The sequence below is a fragment of the Anopheles coluzzii genome, chromosome 3 (genome assembly GCF_943734685.1).
Source record: "Anopheles coluzzii chromosome 3, AcolN3, whole genome shotgun sequence".
NCBI lineage: Eukaryota > Metazoa > Arthropoda > Insecta > Diptera > Culicidae > Anopheles > Anopheles coluzzii.
Genome location: NC_064671.1, coordinates 45,449,043 through 45,470,175, shown reverse-complemented (window position 1 = coordinate 45,470,175; position 21,133 = coordinate 45,449,043). Strand labels below are relative to the sequence as shown.

The 21,133-nt window shown below is 40.3% G+C and overlaps 2 protein-coding genes across 2 annotated transcripts; both read left to right on the top strand.

The window, feature by feature from the left end:
• The first annotated feature begins 251 nt into the window (after nucleotides 1-251).
• Nucleotides 252-2,450, top strand: LOC120955556 (calcium-independent phospholipase A2-gamma-like). Its single transcript, XM_040376540.2, has 5 exons — nucleotides 252-372; nucleotides 438-520; nucleotides 611-1,022; nucleotides 1,084-1,304; nucleotides 1,395-2,450. Exons 1-5 carry the CDS (start codon nucleotides 351-353, stop codon nucleotides 2,061-2,063), a joined length of 1,407 nt encoding a protein of 468 aa, XP_040232474.1. The 5' UTR covers nucleotides 252-350; the 3' UTR covers nucleotides 2,064-2,450.
• A 268-nt stretch (nucleotides 2,451-2,718) lies between these two features.
• Nucleotides 2,719-20,894, top strand: LOC120955558 (uncharacterized). The gene is made up of 3 exons (XM_040376544.2): nucleotides 2,719-4,051; nucleotides 19,569-19,642; nucleotides 20,859-20,894. Exon 1 carries the CDS (start codon nucleotides 3,175-3,177, stop codon nucleotides 4,030-4,032), a length of 858 nt encoding a protein of 285 aa, XP_040232478.2. The 5' UTR covers nucleotides 2,719-3,174; the 3' UTR covers nucleotides 4,033-4,051; nucleotides 19,569-19,642; nucleotides 20,859-20,894.
• Nucleotides 20,895-21,133: the final 239 nt, after the last annotated feature.

The following is a 21,133-nucleotide window of genomic DNA, read 5'->3' as shown; positions in this document are numbered from 1 at the left end:
ATTTCTCGACTTGACATTTCTCTTCCGGGTGCTCCGGTATAAAAATCGGGGAGAGCTGGTGCGGGGTATTGAAATTTGTATGCAGAGAGTGACAGATGTCCCCCACAATGTCGCCCAGCAAAAGCGATAAAAATCAACCTTCTAAATACATTATCCTTGACAATTTGGACATTTGATCTGTCAAATTGACACAACCGCGCATATCCGAATCCGCGTAAGTCGAGAACCGCGTAATTCGAGAACAGACTGTACAGATAAATCGGTATTTCTGGTCACTCTGGTTGTAAACAATTGTTGGGGATTTGTTTTGGGAAAATGTGTCGTAATTTTTAACAATTTTAGTCAAAGTAATGTCCAGCTGGAGGACTGTTGGTAAATAATCCGTGAATAGGACTACGGTTCAAATAAAGTAAAAACTAACGTGTTTCTGCCCGTAGGTATCTGCTCGCCAATACTTGCCAGCGGAAAGGTATCGCGATGCGTACCACAACAACAATGGCACCACAATCGCCAACAAAATGTAACCAAATCCCCGTTCTCGTGTGGTTGGCAAAGCAAGGGTGGCAACAGCTAATCATAGGGATTTTTCTTACCTTACCTTCGATTGCAGCGTCAAAATCAGTCACAAACCCGACATGCTCTGCTGGATTTGCGCCGCAAGGCAATACCAGTTGATCGGCAGCGGCAGGTACTGTACGAGCTGGTGGAAAAGTTCGAAAAGCTACCGCAAGAGAAAGCGTTCGCGATAGAGGAAGGCGCAATCGAGCTGCTGAAGGAGCTGGAACACTCCACCGATCCTGCCATAAGGCAGCATGCGAAGCTCGGTTTGGCGCTGCTCGGGTACGTCCCACCGTTGTCAAGCGAGGGGATACGCATCCTGAGCATTGACGGGGGAGGCATCCGCGGTATAATCGTGATGGAACTGCTGCGCAAACTGGAACGACTCACGAATCGAAGAATATTCGATCTGTTCGATCTAGTGTGCGGCGTCTCGACTGGAGCTATATTGGTTTGTGCGTTGGGTAAGTTGGTGTGGGATTTAGATTGATTTGCGCCTAACCCCTTTGTGTCGTCTGCTTTTAGCCTCCGAGAAAGGGTTAACCCTTGCCGAAGGCATTCACCTCTACAAAAAGATAGCCTACAAAGTCTTCCATCGCCCGACGACGCTGGATAAACTTTCCGGAGCGTCGCGCCTGTTTTCGTCGCACGCTTACTACGATATCGAGCTGTGGGAATCGCTACTGAAACGTCATGTGGGCCACCGTCGCATAATCGACACGGTGATGCTTCCAAATGTGCCGAAGGTGGGATAAAGACGCATGGGTAAAACGAAACCTCCATTGTTCAAACGGTTCTCGACTAAGGAAATGCTGTCGCTTCCTTCTATTCCGTAGTTCTGCTGTATATCGACTACCGTTTGCGACGAGTACATCGATGCGCATGTATTCCGCAACTACACATTCCCTCAGAACGTGCAGTCGGTGTACGCTGGGTCACACACCGCACGACTGTGGGAGGTAGTGCGAGCGTCATCGGCCGCTCCGGCGTACTTTGGTGACTTCCCGCTGAACGGTCAGCTGCATCAGGACGGTGGCATACTGTACAACAATCCTACCGCCGTGGCAATCCACGAAGCCAAATGTCTGTGGCCGAACGATCGCATCCAGTGTGTGGTGTCGTTCGGTACGGGACGAACGCGCGGCAAATCGAACGATGGTCAAAAAATTATAAGCCGTAAAATACTCGACCAAGCTTCGTTGTCCAGCTCGTGGAAGACAAAGTTCCTGCGTATTCTCGATTCGGCCACCGACACGGAAGCGGCGCACACGGTGCTGAGCGATCTGCTACCGGCCGGTCACTATTTCCGTTTCAATCCGTACCTTACCGAGTTCCTGTCGATGGTTGAGGTGCGGCCGGAAAAGATTGCCCAGCTGGAGAAGGATACGGCAATGTACTATGCGCGCAATGAGGACAAGTTCGAGCAGGTTGCTGACCTGCTGCTGCGCAAGCGATCGATCGCACGCAAAGCGTACGATGTGGCACGCTACGTTTTCTATCGCTAGTGTTTCTTGAAAAGTGTTTTTGCTGCTAATTGCCAAAGAGATTCTGCTAGTATTGGTAACGTCAGGGCAGAAGGTGAATGTTGTTATAACATGATAACAACAGATTTTGTGTTTCTCGTTTGCTTGTATGAATCTTTTAGTTGCTGTACTACAGTCACTACTGACATACCTCTCAGTGAAGGTGAACAATTCAGGTTTTATTTCGGTATTACATCTTTTTAGTATTTTAGTATTACTAAGCTTGTTTGGATCCCCGTATAACGACTGTCCATGGATATATTTTGTTTTGCGATTGTGTGTAAATGTTTGGTTTATGTTTGTAAATTGCAAATAAAGTTCTGTGACGTGTAAGAGTGATCTTAAACGTAATTAGAATGATTCACAACATATTGATGCATATTCAAAAAGCCGATGATCGATCCATAGATCACAGCAAATGTCCACACACCAATATCACAGCAATGCGACTCGATAGAATGGCCAAAAATCCAAATAATCCCAAAAGAAACGAACGAAAACGAGCTGGAAAAACTTCCCATTTCCAAACTCACTTGCTACGCTTAAGCGAAGATACCTGTCCGTTGTTGATGTGAGAGAGAAAATGAGAGAACGGGGAGATTTCCTCACGACCGTATGGTTCGGTTGCTGGTTGGCGCCTGTACGAAATTGACCCGCGCAGGCAAAAGAGGACAGGTTTTATTTTTAAGCAAACCGACCGACGAACTCATCCCGATCGGTCACGATCTTCCGTAGTCGTGCACTGTTCGTGACGCACTGCACACCAGCACTTTGCTCGACTGAGCAGTTCGTCAAACAAGTTAACCACCGTTTTCGAGATTTTGTGTAGGGAAATCGAGAAGAAAAAATAAACAGGAACGGCTTGGAAAATATGTGTCTCTACCGGAAAGGGCATCCATGGCCTCGATACAGTTTTCGACGAAGTTAATTTGTAGTGAATTTATTATCTCGATCCCAAGGGAGGAAAGCATATGCATGTGTGTACGACTTTACGGAATGTAGGGTGAATGTGAGCTTGGTGCGTGATAAATAAGCGAGAATTTATACGATTTTTGTAACGACGGTGAGTGAATCGAGAGGAACAAAGGGCAGGATGAGCAATATGCAACCAGAAGAGTACGAGAATACGGGCTGGCTGTCGTACTTTAGCCGGCACAAGACGACCTACACTGCGTCCGATATTCACAAGATCAGCAACGAGCTGAACAATGTGCGCAAGAACCTGACCGCCACCCAGTACGCGTACGGCGAGCTGAGCAGTGAGCTGAAGGCACTCAAGAGTCTCCAGGAGCAGCAGCGCTTGGTGGACGAGTACGAGCAACGGGCGGCAGGCAGCAAAGGCTCGAAATCGACCGACAAGCGGCTGAAGGAACAGGCCGACGAAATCAAAAGTCTCAAGAGTGATCTTGCGAGCTGCCGGAATGAGCTGTCCAAGCAGATCGCCGCCCTGAAGGTGTCGGTTGGCGAGCAGAGCAAGAAAAAGGGTGTGTTTGGAGGTGGTGGCAAGCCTTCGCACGGCAACCCACCGCCAGCCGGCAGTAACGCCATGACCTTGAGTCTGGAAAGTCGCATCATTGCCGCGGAGGTACAGATCGATCAGCTGACAACCGGGCACACTGGCCGGTTAAGTGCTCTGGAGCAGAAAGTAGGTCAGCTAGAGCAGACGGGCGGCAGTTCGTCGGTAGATTATGAGGTACGGCTGAATGCTCTCGAGCGAGATTTTACGCGCAAGCTGCAGGATCTGACCGATCTTGTGGTGGAGCTGCAGCGCAAGCTAGCTAAGAGTGAAGCCAAACAGGTGGAAATGGTGCAACGGTTGTCGACGGCCCAAACCACACTGTATGAACAGCTGGAGCAGCGGTACGATGAGCAGTGCGGCAAACTGCGAGAATTGCAAGTTCGGCTCAGCCATCTTGGCCAGCATGACGACGTCGACTCCACGTTTGTCTGAGGGAACCGGGCAACGAGAGGTAAATAACAGAATTCATTTGGACAGTTGTACAAGCCAACGGGTGGATCTATATATGCGGAATGTTCTAAATATTATTATGAGGCGTTTATTGATGGGAGATGTATTGGCATAAACAAACTATCAGCAACGCCCCACGGCCGTCAATGCTTGATCAGATTGTCTGGATCATTTCACAGGAATAGCAAAATTAATTTAAGCGGTTTACCGCCGAAATGGTAAACTGTTTTGACCGGAAGACTAAACAGTACATCAAACAAGGCCAAGCGACACCTACACGAAGGTACAGTATGTGCTCGAGAAACGCCGATTCTGGGAGGCATAGTAGTTTTGGGAAATACTTGGGATTCGAATCTCCGAATCCCAATACCAATCCCATTTTGGGTTGCGATAAATGCATGACTATGCCGTTTTTGTTCCATGTGATTTTTATTGATTGCTTAAACTTTCTCATAAAGCCTCATTTCTCTTAAATTATTCACGTTTTACTCCATAAATTTTTTTTTATCAAAAACGTTAGTTTTCATTAGCGATTCTACGAATTGGGCGTTTCTCAATAATCCTATTGGGAGTCAATTTATATTATATTATATTTATTAGATTACTATCGCAATTGGAATTGCAACCGTATCCCCATGTAATCGCTATCGATTCCCAATGGAATCTTAACCGTATTCAAAACGTACAAACGGGAACCGATCAAATCGAATCTTTGTAGATATTGAATTTTCGAATCGTCCGAATCCCGAATCTCCCAACATTAATATGAAGCCGAGTGGAAAAGCGTGGTAGAGAAGTTTTCAGTTTCAAATTGATGTGTTTATGCGGGGAAATCATATTAAAGTTGTAGGAATGGGAATGGGAAATATGAAACTGCCTTCAATAAATCGTTGTGGCGTTTGAGCTGACGACTAGGTAGGTTTTTGTTAAATGGTCTTAGATATTTTTGTTCATCTTTTTGGCGTAACTATCTTTGGCCGGTCTCGTAATGCAGGCGTCACACCGTATGACTTAACAACATGCTTTAACCCTGAACAACATTGATGAATTGGCTTCACCACTAGCAACCATTTTTAATAAATCACTTCGCACTGGATTCTTTCCTGACCAATGGAAAAAGTCATGGATATTTCCTGTTTACAAAAAAGGCGACAGAACGTCTATCTCAAATTATCGAGCTATTTCCATGCTATGTGCCCCCAGTAAACTGTTCGAATTATTGGTTCATAAACATATAATGCATGGCGCTATTAACGTATTTACTCCTTTGCAACATGGCTTCCTACCTGGACGCTCCACCGTCACAAACTTAGTGCAGTTCTTGCATTTTACTTACAAGCAGCTAGACAAAGGGTTCCAAGTAGATTCTGTTTATACTGATTTTCACTCTGCTTTCGATAGCGTCAATATCCATACTTTGACTAGCAAACTTTTAAAGCTTGGTTTTCATATCAGTATAGTTAAGTGGCTGAATTCCTACCTATCGTGTCGTTCAGTACGTGTTAAGATTGGGGATTGCATCTCTAGTGAATTTAGCAGGGTATCTGGTGTTCCTCAAGACAGCATTTTAGGGCCTCTATTATTTAATCTCTTTATTAACGACATTGTCTACGCTATACCTGACTGCCCGGTTCTACTATACGCAGATGACCTTAAAATGTACTTTCCTGTGCGTAGTTCTAATGACTGTCTCCGATTGCAAGGCTTTCTTTCTATTTTTAATAATTGGTGTTCCTTAAACTGTTTGTCACTCAACGTCAGTAAGTGCTCGGATATTTCGTTTACTCGTGCGAGAGCTCCTTTATGTTTTAATTATGTTCTTTCTGACACTTCATTGCCTCGATCTGAAACTGTTAGGGACTTAGGCATTATATTAGACACTAAACTTTATTTAGACAAACAATTTGACGACGTAATTGCTAGGGCCAACAGGACTCTTGGACAAATAATTAGAAGTAGCAAAATGTTTCATGACCCTCTCTGTTTAAAATCACTTTACTGTTGCCTTGTTCGTCCTTTGATTGAGTACGCTTCAGTTGCTTGGTTTCCGGAGCAAGTTACTAGAATTGAGAGGCTTGAGAGGATCCAGCGAAAATTTACCCGGGTAGCTATTAAGCGGCTTCCGTGGAGACATAACGACGTACTACCAGCTTATCATACGAGGTGTCAGTTGTTAGGGCTTGAAACTTTGGAAAAGAGAAGAATGGTTGCCCAATGAATTTTTATTTTTAAACTATTAACTGGAAGAATCGATGCACCTCTATTGCTAAGTCAAGTAAATTTTTATGTCCCTACTAGACCTTTAAGAACTCGACAATTTTTAATAACTGATTTTCGTTATCGTCTTTTCTGTGCTAGGGATCCGTTGCTATTGATGTCCAAGAATTTTAATTTATTTTCAAATGTTATAGACCTGTCCTTTAGTATACCAAAATGTTCTAGTGTCATACGAGAATGCATTATGTCTAATTTTAGAAACACATAGTTTATAAGACATTAGTTTTAATTGTGTATGGAGGCCATGGAGGCTCGATACTTTATAATAATAAATAAATAACCCACGAAGCCCCGACTATCCTGCTATGGATTATCAATGGGTTGCTGAATACCAAGCGCTCTAGTGGTACAGGCAGGCCTTCACAGGCAACGGTTGTTGTGCCAAATAAGAGGACCGGCATACCATCCTATGTGAGCTTCCCCGAGATTTATTAAAAACCATTCTCTCGGCTTAGTAACTGTTTGATACGAGAAAACCCTTCGTTTGAGAAACTACCAGGAAGCCTCAGAGAAATATGAATTAAAACTTGAACACATTGGAGCACATTGAAGACGAATGCAGTTGGCAGGTACAAAGCAAGTGCAAGAGAACGAAACAACTGAGTAACAGCTCGAATGGGAATTTAACTGATTTGTCTGGTTTTACATGAGCCGGAGTGTACTGCCCATGGACTAACAACTACGATTCGAAACTAGAGGCGTTAACATAGATTAAAATTCTAGAAAATTGTCCTTTGGATGACATCAAACTAGAACTGGAAAGGTTCTGATAGAACAATAAATAAGCACTCAATTTCATTAACAACATTTCTGAATTGAGGATGATCGCGAATCATTTAATTGAGTATCGAAACAAATCAGGCTCAGCTGGATAACATTTCGGGTTTGATTGTTGCTTGAGTAATAGTGTTATCCATCATCAATTAAAGTTATTGTTGTGTAAGGAGCTTTAGAGCCACGGGGAGCCCTCATCTCTTTACAGCAAGAATTCTCACCACCTTGCTCGGTGGGAATATGGGACTCTTTCTTTAATATTGTGGCATCAAGTATCTTGATAAAATATATCTTTGCATAGTGCATTTTACCTATTCGTTAATTACACATGGCAAAAACAATTCTTATTAAAACCCTTTATTGTAATGAAAGAGAAGCTTAAACGCTGCTGTAGCCATATAGGATGTAGTTAATAAAAAATGCTCAATCCAGTTTTACAACCACAGTGACAAGCAAAATAAAGTACCAACTGCTTACATTTTCGCTCTTCTATTTTGTTTTTTTTTGTTAAAAGTTAAATTTACAGTACATTATGGGGCGGCCTTGAACAAACCGCGGTCATAAGTCATGTTTGTACTATTCACGATATGTATTACATGGAATCTCTATTATAAAATTCTAGCAAAGGCTGATCAGCGTTACTTTCCACCGGATGCTTGGATGTTTTTTGCTTAGTTTATATCCATACAATGGCAACCACATCGACTGTAGAAAACGCAACGCCGACTTAGTTTTTAGTGTTTTGAAAGGTATGGAGAAGAATGATATAAGTTACAGTCAGTATTTAATAATTGAACTTTTTTCCGTGGTCTTCTACGACGTGTAACTAAAGTTTTCCAATAAGTAGGCCAAAGAACTGTTTAGCAAGCCTCAAAATCTGAAGATAGGTGGCTTACTTTAGGTGGCCGCCACTATAAGTGCGAATGTAAGAAAACGTAGCGAAAACATTCATACGAAAAAGTAACTGAAACAAATAACATATTTTTAGGAGTAACGGGTCATGCCGGCCTATACAGGCTTCCGATAGTTAATACCATTTAGCCGGATAGTCAATCCTTGCTTAAAGCAACGGTCTATGAGATGGGCATGATGTTAAGATGTCCGAGTTGATGATAGTACCGCGGGACCCCTCGATGCAACAAGAAATAAAAATAGGAGAACTGGACTGAATGGTTCCATTAGTGAGTTAGATTCAGGTACTATTCAGGTCCCGAAATATAAAAGGGAGCAGTATCAGGGACCGGTACCAGGATCTGTTCCATGATTGATAAGGAATCTTAATCAGTTCAAGGATCAGTATGGGGTTCAGTTTCAGTACCGAATGGTATATGTTGCAGGATCTGCATGGGATCAGGATCAGTTCCAGAACCGTTATAAGTTCAGTGTAAATTCTGGTGTGAGATCGGGATCAATTGCAAGGCCGTTACGGTTTTTTTGGAACCATTACACCGCTATATATACAATTTTAGTGCCGGTAGGGTAAATGTATTAATAATGGTGCAATTTTCTGGAGTACAGATTTGCTTTAATAGATTTAAATTATCAGGAAGGTAAATTTATGAATATTTTAATACATAGCAATTGGAATATGTTTTATCTTTGCAATCACAACCATTTTTACCATCAAACAAATTTACAAAAATATTTTTTTCGAATTCGTTGTTCCTATAATGGTGGTATAGTTTCTAAAGTCGTTGTATTGTGTTACTATAGTGTTGGTAAACAAAGATTTCCAAAAACTGAGTATAATATATATGGAACATATTTTTGAAGTTGTTTTCGTATAAATAGCAATCCACAATATTGATTTTTATTAAAGAATTTCTTTTTACTTTAAAGAAATTTCTTCTTACCGTAAAAAATGTGTAAATTTGAGTGATACAAATATTGACTAAAAAACTGTATTAAGACTGCCGTTTACCCAAGCCAGGAAGTGTGTGCTTGATTTGAAGTCAATTTTTCACTTAGTTAGATATGCGAATTTAAGCCTTTTTTGGTAAATTACTTACAGGAAACTTATTTCTGTAGCTTATTTTTGTAAAAACAATACAAAATGTTAACAATATCTCGGAAAAAATCTAAAATGTCCTGTTTTTACTAATTATATAACTATGGCCACTATAAGTACATCCCTGTTTTGTGTACCTATAATGGCACTATTGTAAAAAAAACACATAAAAATGCTTAAATATGTTGTCAAATGTCGTCATTAAAAGCGCTAACAAAAATATGAGTTTCGTTATGAAAACCTAAGTATTTTGGAAAATCTTCACACATTTCACAAAATATGGGGTTTCTCTGTCACTTTAATGGAATGACCCAATTTTAAAACATTTATAGCCTTTTTAAAAGACCAAAAAACATTTCACAAGCCCTTGTTAGAGCGCATTTAGAGCCATACCACCACTACATGAACGTTTACTCTATAGGGTCTAGATATAATTCACATCCGGTATGGGAATGGGATTAACTTCACGATCGGTATGGTATCAGGATCAGTTACAGGACCAGTAAGAGGTTAGGATCAGTTCCAGTATCTCATGACTAATCCTAACACCTATACGGGATGGAATCAGTTCTAGCGCCAGAATAAGGTCTATAAAATTTTAGGTTCAGATGGGTCCGGGATTTATCCCAAAAGCGATATGAGTGATAAATCATTTTCTTTTAATCACTTGGAATTAAAACCACATGGAATTAGCGTCGTCTTTAAGAAATCCGTTGCACGCATTCTTAGGTTATTGTATACCCCAGAAATTATCTTACATAACCCTGTAAACGGGCCAAATTAACTAGTCTTGTTCAAAATGGTCAATTTATTTGTAAAGCATTATTTTAAGCGTTGGACATGCAGATAGCGCTACTGTACACCGTTTTTGCAGGGGTTTTCATATGTTCGAAATATTTTGACACACAGTATAGAGACATTCGGCCCAATAACGAGGCTGAGCAAGGGGATCATTGCGTCATACTCTAGGTGTTGGTCTTCATACTCTGGGGAAAGTCTTTATATTGGGTGCCAAAGTTTTTCTAACGTGTGAAAACCCTGTATCCCTTAGCTGTACATCGCCACAGACACATATTTCAATTGGTGAATACAATCGACTCGACGAATCGGATGTATACTTACTTACTTATCCGGCACTACAACCGCTTTGCGGTCTTGGCCTGCCTCAGGAGTGTCCGAAACCGCTCACGGTCTCTCGTTTTCGACTGTCTATATTGGCATTCTATCTTCTATCGATTGTAGGTACTGTGCATCTACCTATTCCGAAGCGTTTTTGACGGCTTCACAATAATGTTCATTATGTTTGGTGTCAGTTTTTTCACTCTTCCATCGAGAATTGATCGAAAAAGTAAGCTTCTTTTTCTTTTCTTTTGTGATAGTTGGACATTACAGATTTACAAGCACATGTAACATTTGTAAATTGTTACAAAGTCTAATTTTGCCTTCACTAATTTTAAGCAATACCGAGCAAAGCCGTCCCTCACGAATAAAAAAAAATGTTACTATCCGGAAATTGTTAACCTCATTTCTCGCAAGCATACTGTACTGGGTGGAAATATGTAATGGTGAAAGCGTGCCCCATACATCAATGTAAGGTGTCGGGAAATACAAATCTAGGGACAGAGCTTGTCAAGATTGTGAAACTGGGACTCGCTTTCGACATCCCTTTTACTGCTGTTCTATATTATGTATTCCCACAAACGGACATTTTTGAGCATGATTAGAATGAAGTAATAAGTAAATTCTGGGATAGCGTTTAAGCAAACAAATCGTATTATGTTGATAAAATTTTGTTGGCTAGCAGTGTATTACAAAACTTTAATTTAAGGTAATGTGAAACTTATATTCTGACAATCACGCAACATTTCTGGCAACGTTTCTACTCCCTTCCATTTCCACTCCATCAATTTGCTGATCGCCGCTCATTTCCACCGTCGGAAAATATTTCCGTCATCACCCCACCATGGCATCCCCTATCGTTAGCTAATGGTGCAAACACTTTCCGTCCGTTCCATTACACCAAGCGGCTTCGCGCGCAAATGGCGCAAATCGTTGGGCGTTTCGGAGTTTACGGTTCGGTTCGCCGCACGGGCCAAACACAAACAAATCCCCACCAACGATGGAAAAACAACAACCCCAACCTGTCAGCTTCAGTTTTGCTTGCGGATCATTAGACAAACAAATCATCGCTCTTGATCCGCTGCTGTCTCATGCGACGAAGCCAAAGCAAAATGTAGTTTTCCCCTCTTAAAATGAAATGGTGGTGGTGGTGGTGATCGATGGTGATCTACTTGGTAAATATGATCTACTACCGGTTGCTTCGTCGCGAGAATGATCTCACATGCGTGTGTGTGTGTGTGTGTTTGTATGTATGTCTGTATGTGGTGTTTGTATTTATATACGGTTTAGTGTCCGGTCAAATGACGTTTTTACATACTACACACCCCAACCGTCAAACCTCTTTTTTCTGCCAATTTTTTTTTTTCATCTCCCACTAGAGGCCGTTGTTTTTGTTCTTGAGGATTTAGTTAAAATGTGCCTGTGTTTTGACGGTTGTCTGTCAAAATATAGACAGTTTGAATGAATAGCAATCAACCGTCATTACAAAAAAAGGCAGATGTGATGGAGACGGCTTGTCGTTTGTACAGAACTAAAGGCACACCATAGCCATGGCCAGAGAAATTGATGAATCGGAATCAAATGTCTCTCGATCGGTAGTGATTTTGTTCGTGTCGCTCGAGCAACACTACGCACTGTTTGATAATGTAAACAACAACACCAAAACATACAGCGTCAGAATAAATACCATTCAACCCGAATACGCAACGCAAACAGCTAACACCACGACCGGCGTGAGGCGTCGTCGTCCTAGCGCTAGCGTGCGTGACAGTTGTCGCTTTTCCGGGGGTGATAAATTGACTTACACGCTGCCGGCGCTGTAGAAAGTGGTTCCTTCTTTTTCCTCCTTCATTACTGCTCCCATTTATTCCCGCTTTTTCGTTCGTTCTATGTGTTTTCATCTGCCTACACCCGCTGCCGATTTACGTCGTTTTGTATGTTAATCGCTTACCCGTCCGAAGCAGAAGAGGCTCGCTCATTTTTCGATTCGTTTTTGGTCGTTGTTATTGAATGTTTCTCGTTGGTGTCATTTTGTTTGCGTGTGGTTGTTTTAAAATGTTTTGAGCGTGCATTGGGAGTTAAAGTTCTAATGATCGTTCAGCCCCTGGGTACGTATTTTTTACTAAGCGTGACGGAAAACTGATGGGAAGGAAATACTTGAACATAAAATCTGGTCCCATGCGTTGATTTTCTTGAGTTCGTAAAAAGTAAAACAGAATGCGTGAAATTGAGAGAGATAGAAAATATAGAAGAAAAAATGCATATCGATATAAAAAAATGGTAAAAAAATTGAGAGAAAATGCGTTCGGTCATACTGACAGGTAGATATTTTTACGACACGGGCACTGTTCGTTTGTTCTAATTTATGTTTCTCTCGTGCCGTTAGGCGTGGTAATGAATGGGACAGCCGTTTCACCTATGCTTTGGTTAACAAATTAGGGTGTGCCGTCCTTTATCTTTTCTCATGTGAACTGTCCGGGACAAAAATGCAAATTGGTTTCATATATTTTAAGCTTTTAACACCAAAAAAATAGAATGTGGGTCCTCGTTGATGTGGTCTGCAACGATGTTGCAAACGGTTTTTTGTGTTTTTTTAATTACAATTTTATTCAGTACGTAATCCCTAAATCACCAAATAATAATATTGGTGATTTAAAGATTTAGTTGTTTAGCTGTAAGGAAAAAAAAACATTTTCATTCAAATAAAACCGTAAATTGTAAGTAATGTAACGATAAATTAAAAATCATGCACAAGAAAAGGAATTGATTCATCAAATTTCCTTAAATCTATAGACTCTATGTTTTAATTATAGCCGAACAAATGTTTCTTAACACTTAACACTTTATTCAAATTAGTCTCTTGAAGTCATTTTCGACTTTTTTGTGAGCGTGATTGGGTAAAATTCAATTCAAATCTAATGATCCCTAGCGTTTCAACGGTTCTTTGGTCTGATAGATAAAACATTGGTCATATGGTCTGCTTTTCCGGTTTCGTGGTACGAAACAGTCGTCAACTCGCACGACTTAACAACATGCCCGTCATGGGTTCAAGATCCGAATAGACGGTGCCCCATGCGTAAACCTGACTATCCTGCCATGAGTAACCAATAAGTCACTGAAACCTATTCCCACTAATGGTACAGGCCGTGACCGACAGTAGATGTTAAGCTAAATAAAATAAAAAGATGTGCTAATATTTCTATCCCGGCAGATGGTAGTACGCGAGATTATTTTATCCGAGACTTTACTGCATGGTGAATGTTTATTTTTTTGTGTTTGCATTCAAAATATAATTCTCAATTATACGTTCTAAATAGCATAGAATATCCATTTTGGTCAATTGTTGGTATCTCCTTCACCAAATAATTAAGGACTTATCCTTGGACATACAATCTAATCTACATTGTTTTGTTGTCTCCATATCATATCAAAGTCTTCACTATACATTATCAATTATGTGCAAATAAGAGAGTATAAAAACAAGATTATATCAAAGAATAAAAATATTATTATTAAAATAAGTAGTAAGTAATAGTAAGTAAGTAAGTAAAGCAAATCAATTCATGATATTGACTCACGGCATTTAAACATTCTTATGCATTACTCGAGACAGGTGCAGACATTGAGGCTTGCTGACCAGTTCTTTGAACCTCGGATATCGTCTTTACACATCGATGAAGGTTCTCTTCTGCTTTGCAAGTGCAAAAAATAAGACCAGTAACTAAAACTACTCATGGAAAACCAAGCATAATAATTGTTTTAATTTTCGGAACTAGTGTTATAGACATAGATCATAGGTTATAGGCACACGAAGTACAAATGCAAAGCCATTTGATAACGATAATGAATAATAACGATAATTAATAATTCAAACACTACATCGGTCATAATTACCTAGCCATGTAGTAATTTTCTTGAGGAAAAGAGACTATCCAACCTGTCGCCTTTTTTAAGTGTTGGTTTTCCAAGATTTATTAAGATAATGGCGTGATTTTTTGCAAAATCTAATGCGAAATAGCTAAATAATACGCTCATCAATGAAGAGAAAAAAGTGAAGAAGAGGTATACGTGGTTTCGTAACTATCAAAAACGGCCTCAGAGAGTGCCAGCACTAAACAACTACTAAAACACATGGTACATCCCTCATTTGCGGTTACCTAACCAAAGAAGCCAAAATTAGTAAATTTCACTCCACTCTTCCACTCTTCCACTCTTCCAAGAGTCCACTCTTAGTTAAACGAGCTGCAAAGACTGAATGTTGAAACATTATTCCTAAGCGGATCAAAATTAGCACACCCGTTGTTATTGTCTTAATCTGCAACATATATGATTACTGCTTCATTCAAATAACTGCCTAAGTTTTTCGCGGGCCGTATGTTTGACAAGTCTACCCTAGACTCTATTTCGGAAATATTTGCAATCATAATATGCAGTCCATACGGAGTATCAAACCGTGACGGGAATGTTGATCAGTCTGCACATGTAAATGTGTACTTAATTCATGTTTGTTAATTCCATAAATCATAATTTCACAGCAAGATACGAAAGAAAACCAAAACGTGGAGACACGTAAACAAATTAAACGATTCATAGCTAACAACATCACAGAAGGACTAAAATTAAAAACTTTTTTGTCAAACATGTTAATGGATCGATTCCGACAGTCAACAGATTAGTGATGGGAAAAATGAATCTCAGAAGGGATTTGAATCTTCGAATCCCAATCCTGTATGAGATTCGAATCTTTGAATACCAATCCCAATTCCAATGTGGTATAGCGTGTTATTCTAGTTTGCAACACGGGGGGGGGGGAGGATTAATTAGTTGAAGCTTGAAGAAGAGGTCATTCTGTTTTACTCCAAATTATTTAACTTTGCAGTACTTACATCATAATTAGTACAGGTCCCCGACATGCACCTTTATTCAATATCAAATCAAATAATTTATTAAGTGACTATAACTTCTCATTAAATGCTATATTACACGAACATTTGCTACATTTTGACTGAAAACTGCGTGATTCGACTTACGAAATTAGAGATACGTGGTTTCTCTCCACCCCCATTAATAGCGTATCTCGGGTAGAGCCTCTAATTTCAATCGCAATCCCAAATCCAAACGAAATCGCAATCAGAATTCCATTCGTAATCCCAATCAGAATTCCAATCGAATCCCAATCCCAATCGGAATCTCAATCGACTCCCAAACGAATCCCAATCCCAATCGATTCGTAATCAAATCCCAATCGCAAAGAAATCTTTTAGGGATTCAAATCATACAAACGGGATCCGATCCAATCGAATCTTTCTAGGGATTGAATCTTCGAATCTTCCGAATCCTGAATCTCCCAACACTACAACAGTTACACGCTGGTAACGGATTATGAAATACAATCTTACAAAAAAGAAGACTACAACGAATAAAGACCGTTGATATATGCTGAAACTAAAGTATTTAACATTTAACATTGAGAGTTTAAAATGATATGTAATACAAATTTCCTTCATTTAAAATAATGAACTACAACCTTTCCCCAATCGATTACTTGGCTTCAAACAACTTCCTTTGAACAGCTGCACCGACTTAAACAACATTTTTTTGCACCACAGCAAAAAGGTAAACCAAATGCTATGCTCTCCGTAAAGTAAAGATAAATAAACTGTGCAAACCAACTGATCGGCTGCGTACTTCATCAGCCCCAAACAGGAGTGTTGAACGAGATCGGATGTTAACGTGCACAGCATAATCGTCCATCATGGCGCAGGTCGAAACATCCTAACCTTGCACCGCGTGTTTCTGTGTTTCTAAGTAAAATAAACACTTTCTAGGAGGATTAAGGCGAGAAGGAAGGAAATAAGATCCAGTGTTCCAGGAAACGTTTTGTTTTCTTTATTCCACACTAATCTCCTGGTTGTGGTGTTTTGGACGAAAACCACCATTATTTGTCTTTAAAAAAGTACCATTGATCTTGGCCTCCTTTCTAGAGTACGCAATTCACACCAAAAAAATAGGAAAAAAATATCCAGCAACATCTCGGCACGGGAAATTGTGGCCCATAATGTTATGCCTCTCCGCAATGCACACCAACTAAAGGGTTTGGCTTGTGCCGCGCAGTTGCCAACAGGGATTTGATGCTACAGTTTAATTTGATTTGTTCGTTTTTACTTCACCTCTTGCACCAGCCCTCATTGCCCACAGTGGTTAGGACTGACCAAACGCTTTATTTATAGTCCGGAGAGACGCATTTCCAATCGTTTAGCCACATTCGCGTAGCGTCCCATCGAAGACGACGTTAGGAGGTTGTGTTTTGCTCTTTTCCCTCCACTTTCGTCGTCGCATGACAGTACATTGGCCCGCGGGTGAAATTCGTCGGGATACGTGTTTGGATCGATGCTTTTAGGTGTAGTTTTTGGCACATCGTTAAACGTGTTTTGTTTTTAGCATGGTTTTTGTTGCTCGTGCTCCTTTTTTTGTAAATGATTGAAACCTATGATCCACGTATTTTTGATAGAGTAAAAAGATTGAATGATTTTACGAATTATAGTTAATTTTGTGAACGTTTATTAGATTTTTTTAATGCTTCTATAAGGCTGTAGAGCGTGCACTATTTTCTTCATCAAATACTAAGTATTTTGCTCACAACTTCACAAAAAACGGGTTCTACCAAAAATACCTATTAACTAGAGCAAAATTACAATATCGCTCACCTAATTTCGAGCCAGTAGGTCGGTAACACCAGTACAAAATGGGAGCACTTACTAGGTTATTATTGCACGCGTCGTGGCCATCTTTAGCTTTACGCTACATCGCCGCATTACGATCAATGACATAATCTATAGATTTAATACCAGATTTGGTATGCGTCGTCCACCTGCTGGCTGATGGATTTACCGATCGTTATGGTTTGAAAGCGATAGCTTTACCTCATTCAAAATAAAACCATTTGCAATTGGAATAACTGCCCTCATGCATGTTCCACTTCCTACACACCGATGTGTGTGTAATCGAAGGAAAAAAAATCCCACTCGATAGTGTAATATACGGGAAAAAGTTCCTCCCCACTATTATAATTCCACTTTCGATTGATCGTCGTGTGAAATACAAGTCCCATCCACTATTCCCCACTCAACAATTTGGTGCATTGTGTCACTAAGGGCGAAGAAAGGGGGTGTTGCGTGTGGGAAAGAGGAAGTTAAAAATTCAGTTTATGTCGTTTTACGCTTTACGCGACTGGTTACGATCGTGCCCGAGCATGACAGTGTGGCCAGTGTGCAGTGTGTAGCCGAGTTGCATACAAAATAGAACGCGAATTATGTAGCGCGTGGTGGTGGTGGTGCGTGTTGGTGGTGCTGATCTTCCAGTTGATTTGAGGTGGTTGGAAGTATGCGGGAGTGTGATTGTGGATGACAATTTCGGTAGCTACGGAGTGACACGGCGAGCATTATCACATCAACTATCACATCGTATAAGCTTCGGAAACAGTTGAAGCGGTAGGTTTAAGTATGATTTTATTATGTTGAGAAGTACCGTATTTAAGCGTGTATAACGACCCCCTTTTTTATGTAGAAAGAGACTAAAATCTGATAAAAGGGATCGTTATGCAAGGGTAGTAACTTTTCGAATACCCCTGAGACATTACACTCGACCCCATAGAAAGGTAGTCTGGTACATGGGTATCCACAAAAAAAAACTAGAAAAGGGAAGGAATATTTCCAAGGAAATGCTTAGGGAAAAAGAAAACGATTTGGAAACTGAGGAAACAATTCAACTCACTAGTTCTTTAAATTAGTGATTCAAATGTATAAAAAGGAACCACTTAATCATGAGGTTAAAATCTAAAGCCCAGAAAATACCAAAAGAATACGAAGCTAAACTGGTGGCCTTCCATTCGCTTGTACTAGAAGCACGAAAAAATCTCATTTGATCTGATCCAAATTGGTAACATGGACACCAAGTTGTTTTGAATTTTATGAAATTATGAGTAAAACAACTCTTTGTTGCTTTTTTATATATTTAATAATTCATTTATTCGGAGGGGTCGTTATACACGCTGTTATACGGAAATTATATGGTTATTTTATAACCATAAGACGTGAAACCGAAGTTTTGTCTTGCATTCATTTAAAGGTACAATGGTTAACAAATATTAAATAAGCTTTTGATAAAAAAATGATATATTTTAGTAAAATAAATTACTAAGATTTTTCACAATTTCTCGAAAATAGTTCACAACTCGTTCTACATTTAGCTCAAAGGCTTAGAAAAATATCAATATGCTGAACCATTTAACATGTATTGTTTTTTCAGCACATTACAATTATAAGCACTGTATAATTTAAAATTGATTTTTGTTAGTTTATTTATGTTTATACATGTTTAAACTATGTAATTATGTTCATTTTAATTATTCTTATTCTTGAAACAATTTTAAAACATAAGTGAGCAAATTCACCTAACACCATGCACCTCACTGTAAGCGTGCTGCCCAATGCACCGCATGTGTTATGTTTACTTCCGCCGCCATCCTTATCATTTGGCGATTTGGAGTGGGAAACGCTCAAATTGCCATTTTGAACAGTAACTGTCTTTTACCAATGACCCTCCCCACCGTGTGTCTAACATACAGGTGCATTGACCATTTCGTATGGAACGCAAACAGTGGTAAAGTGTCGTATTGTTTAAAACCCGTTCGTTTATGGGAAGAAGTGGTCAGTCGTGTGGCGCCAATACGAGGTACATCATCGAAGTTTGAGTAATCAGTTAGTATAGATAAAGTGTGGGAAGTGTTAAGGAAACATGTCGAAGAAAGTGAGTAAAAATCCCGAGTCAATCGAGGTGATGGTTTATGAAACTATTGTTTAAGAGTGTTCAAACAATACTAGTAGGAAATGATTTATACGTACTTACCTATCTAGTGCTATAACCGCTTTGTGGCCATGGCATGCTGCAGCAGTGTCCGAAGTATCTCACGGTCTCGCGTCTTTGTCTGGTGTTCTGCCATCTTGCCAGCTCTATCCTTGTTTGTAAAAATGTTGTTCAAAGTTGGATGAAATTTTGTGTTAAAAAAAATTACGTAACATACTGAAAGGATCAACTCAGATGTGTGAGATATAGGTTGATGTACAGTAAATATACTATAATATGGGATGTAAATTTAACCAAGATCGCAAGAACTTTTGCATTTAAACTTTTTTTTAACAGAATATCTGATCCTTTAAAAATGCTGTACTTATACAGACCAGGCGCCTCCACCATAACGAAATTTTGACTTGACGACCTAGTGTGAGCAAACAAACTTCACAGTTCTCTAATTATAGGTTCTTTTCTGTGTTCGTTACAGCCAGTATTACTTGCAGCATCATTGACGCTCATATTATCGATTCTGCCGCACTCCCTGGCTAGTGATTTAGAAAGGTAAGTTATACCGTACAAAAAGAAACTTCAACATATAAGCGATATGAGCAGTAATAAAAAGCATGTTTATAACACAACTGGTTCTACTGTACGCATAATTTTAGACAGTCATCTGATACTTTTTTGATTACTACTCGTACGCTCTTGTGGTAACCTCGGTACAACCGATAAATATACCTCAGTGTTCCTGGCTTTTTCTTTTTCGCGGCTGTTAAATACATCCACACACACGCAACATCATGAGCAGCATGATACGTGCTAAAACCCTTAATACGAAAACGAGTACCCTCGTATCGATAAAAAAATGCCTTGCATAGTGCTACCACCTTCTTTCTTGTCTTTAAACAAAGTTCGACCTTTAACCCTGCCGCGATGGGAAAACATGCCGGAATGGGATAGCTGTGCAAAACGTTAACCATCTGCCAAAACAAAGTGGAAAACCAATACGAACTCCAACCCAGCGGGTACGAAGCGGCCGCCGCCGAGTTTTACCCCCTTAGACACCACACAGTGAATTAAGTAAACAGTTGCTGTGGTATGGGGAAATCGATTAGTGTGCAATTAGGTTGTAAATTGGTCTGGCGAAGAAAACCAACCAAACGGGCAAAGAACAAATACGTTACGACGAGCCGTATGAAATCTCTGGTGGGTTGAAATGATGAAAGAAAGAATTGTAGAGAGCAAAAATAGAGAGAAAGAGAAGGTAAGCAAAATAGGGAGAAAATAAATAGAATATATGTGCCATAATTTACCTCAAGCGCGTACGAACTTTTTAGCCCCGGGCGTTAATGGACACGTTAGAAGATACCTGTGTGGTGGGGGGATCTTCTAGGGTGGTGGGGAGTGGGATCGAAATTGGCAACGTGCCCATGTTTGCAGTGGCCAGAGTTTCCAATTATTGCGATTTAATCTTACGAGAGCCGACCAGTGAAGATTGATTTTGCCCATTTAATTTGCCACAAATGAGACTGAATTATGGGAGCAACCAATGGACGGGACCGTGGCCGCCGTGGTCTTACAAGTTTCGATCCATTTCCATTTGTTCCATTAATGAAGTGGCAGGCTTGACGTTGCGCATGATTAAATGCGCTTGAAAGATATATTATAGAACCGGAAAGCGATGCTTTTACCGTGCTGGCCACATAAGATTTAATTTTGTTCTGTTCTTTTGGATTCATTTTCCTTTTTCTCTCTCACCCGGTTACGCGGGATCTAGCTATGCTGCCAGCGAAGCACTCGCCCACCATCATGCTCATGCTGACCATGAGTTAGTGCACCATCATCCGGAGGCGCTGCTGCACAGCCTGGCGGCACAAGCTGACCATTCGCTCTTACATCACGACGTGCACCATGATCTGCATCACGACCTTCACCACGATCTGCATCACGATGTGCACCACCATGATGTGCATCATGTGCACCATGATCATGTCGTCGTGACTGCTACGCCGCAGCCGACCGGATTCTGGAAGAAGAAGTTCATCTGGAAGC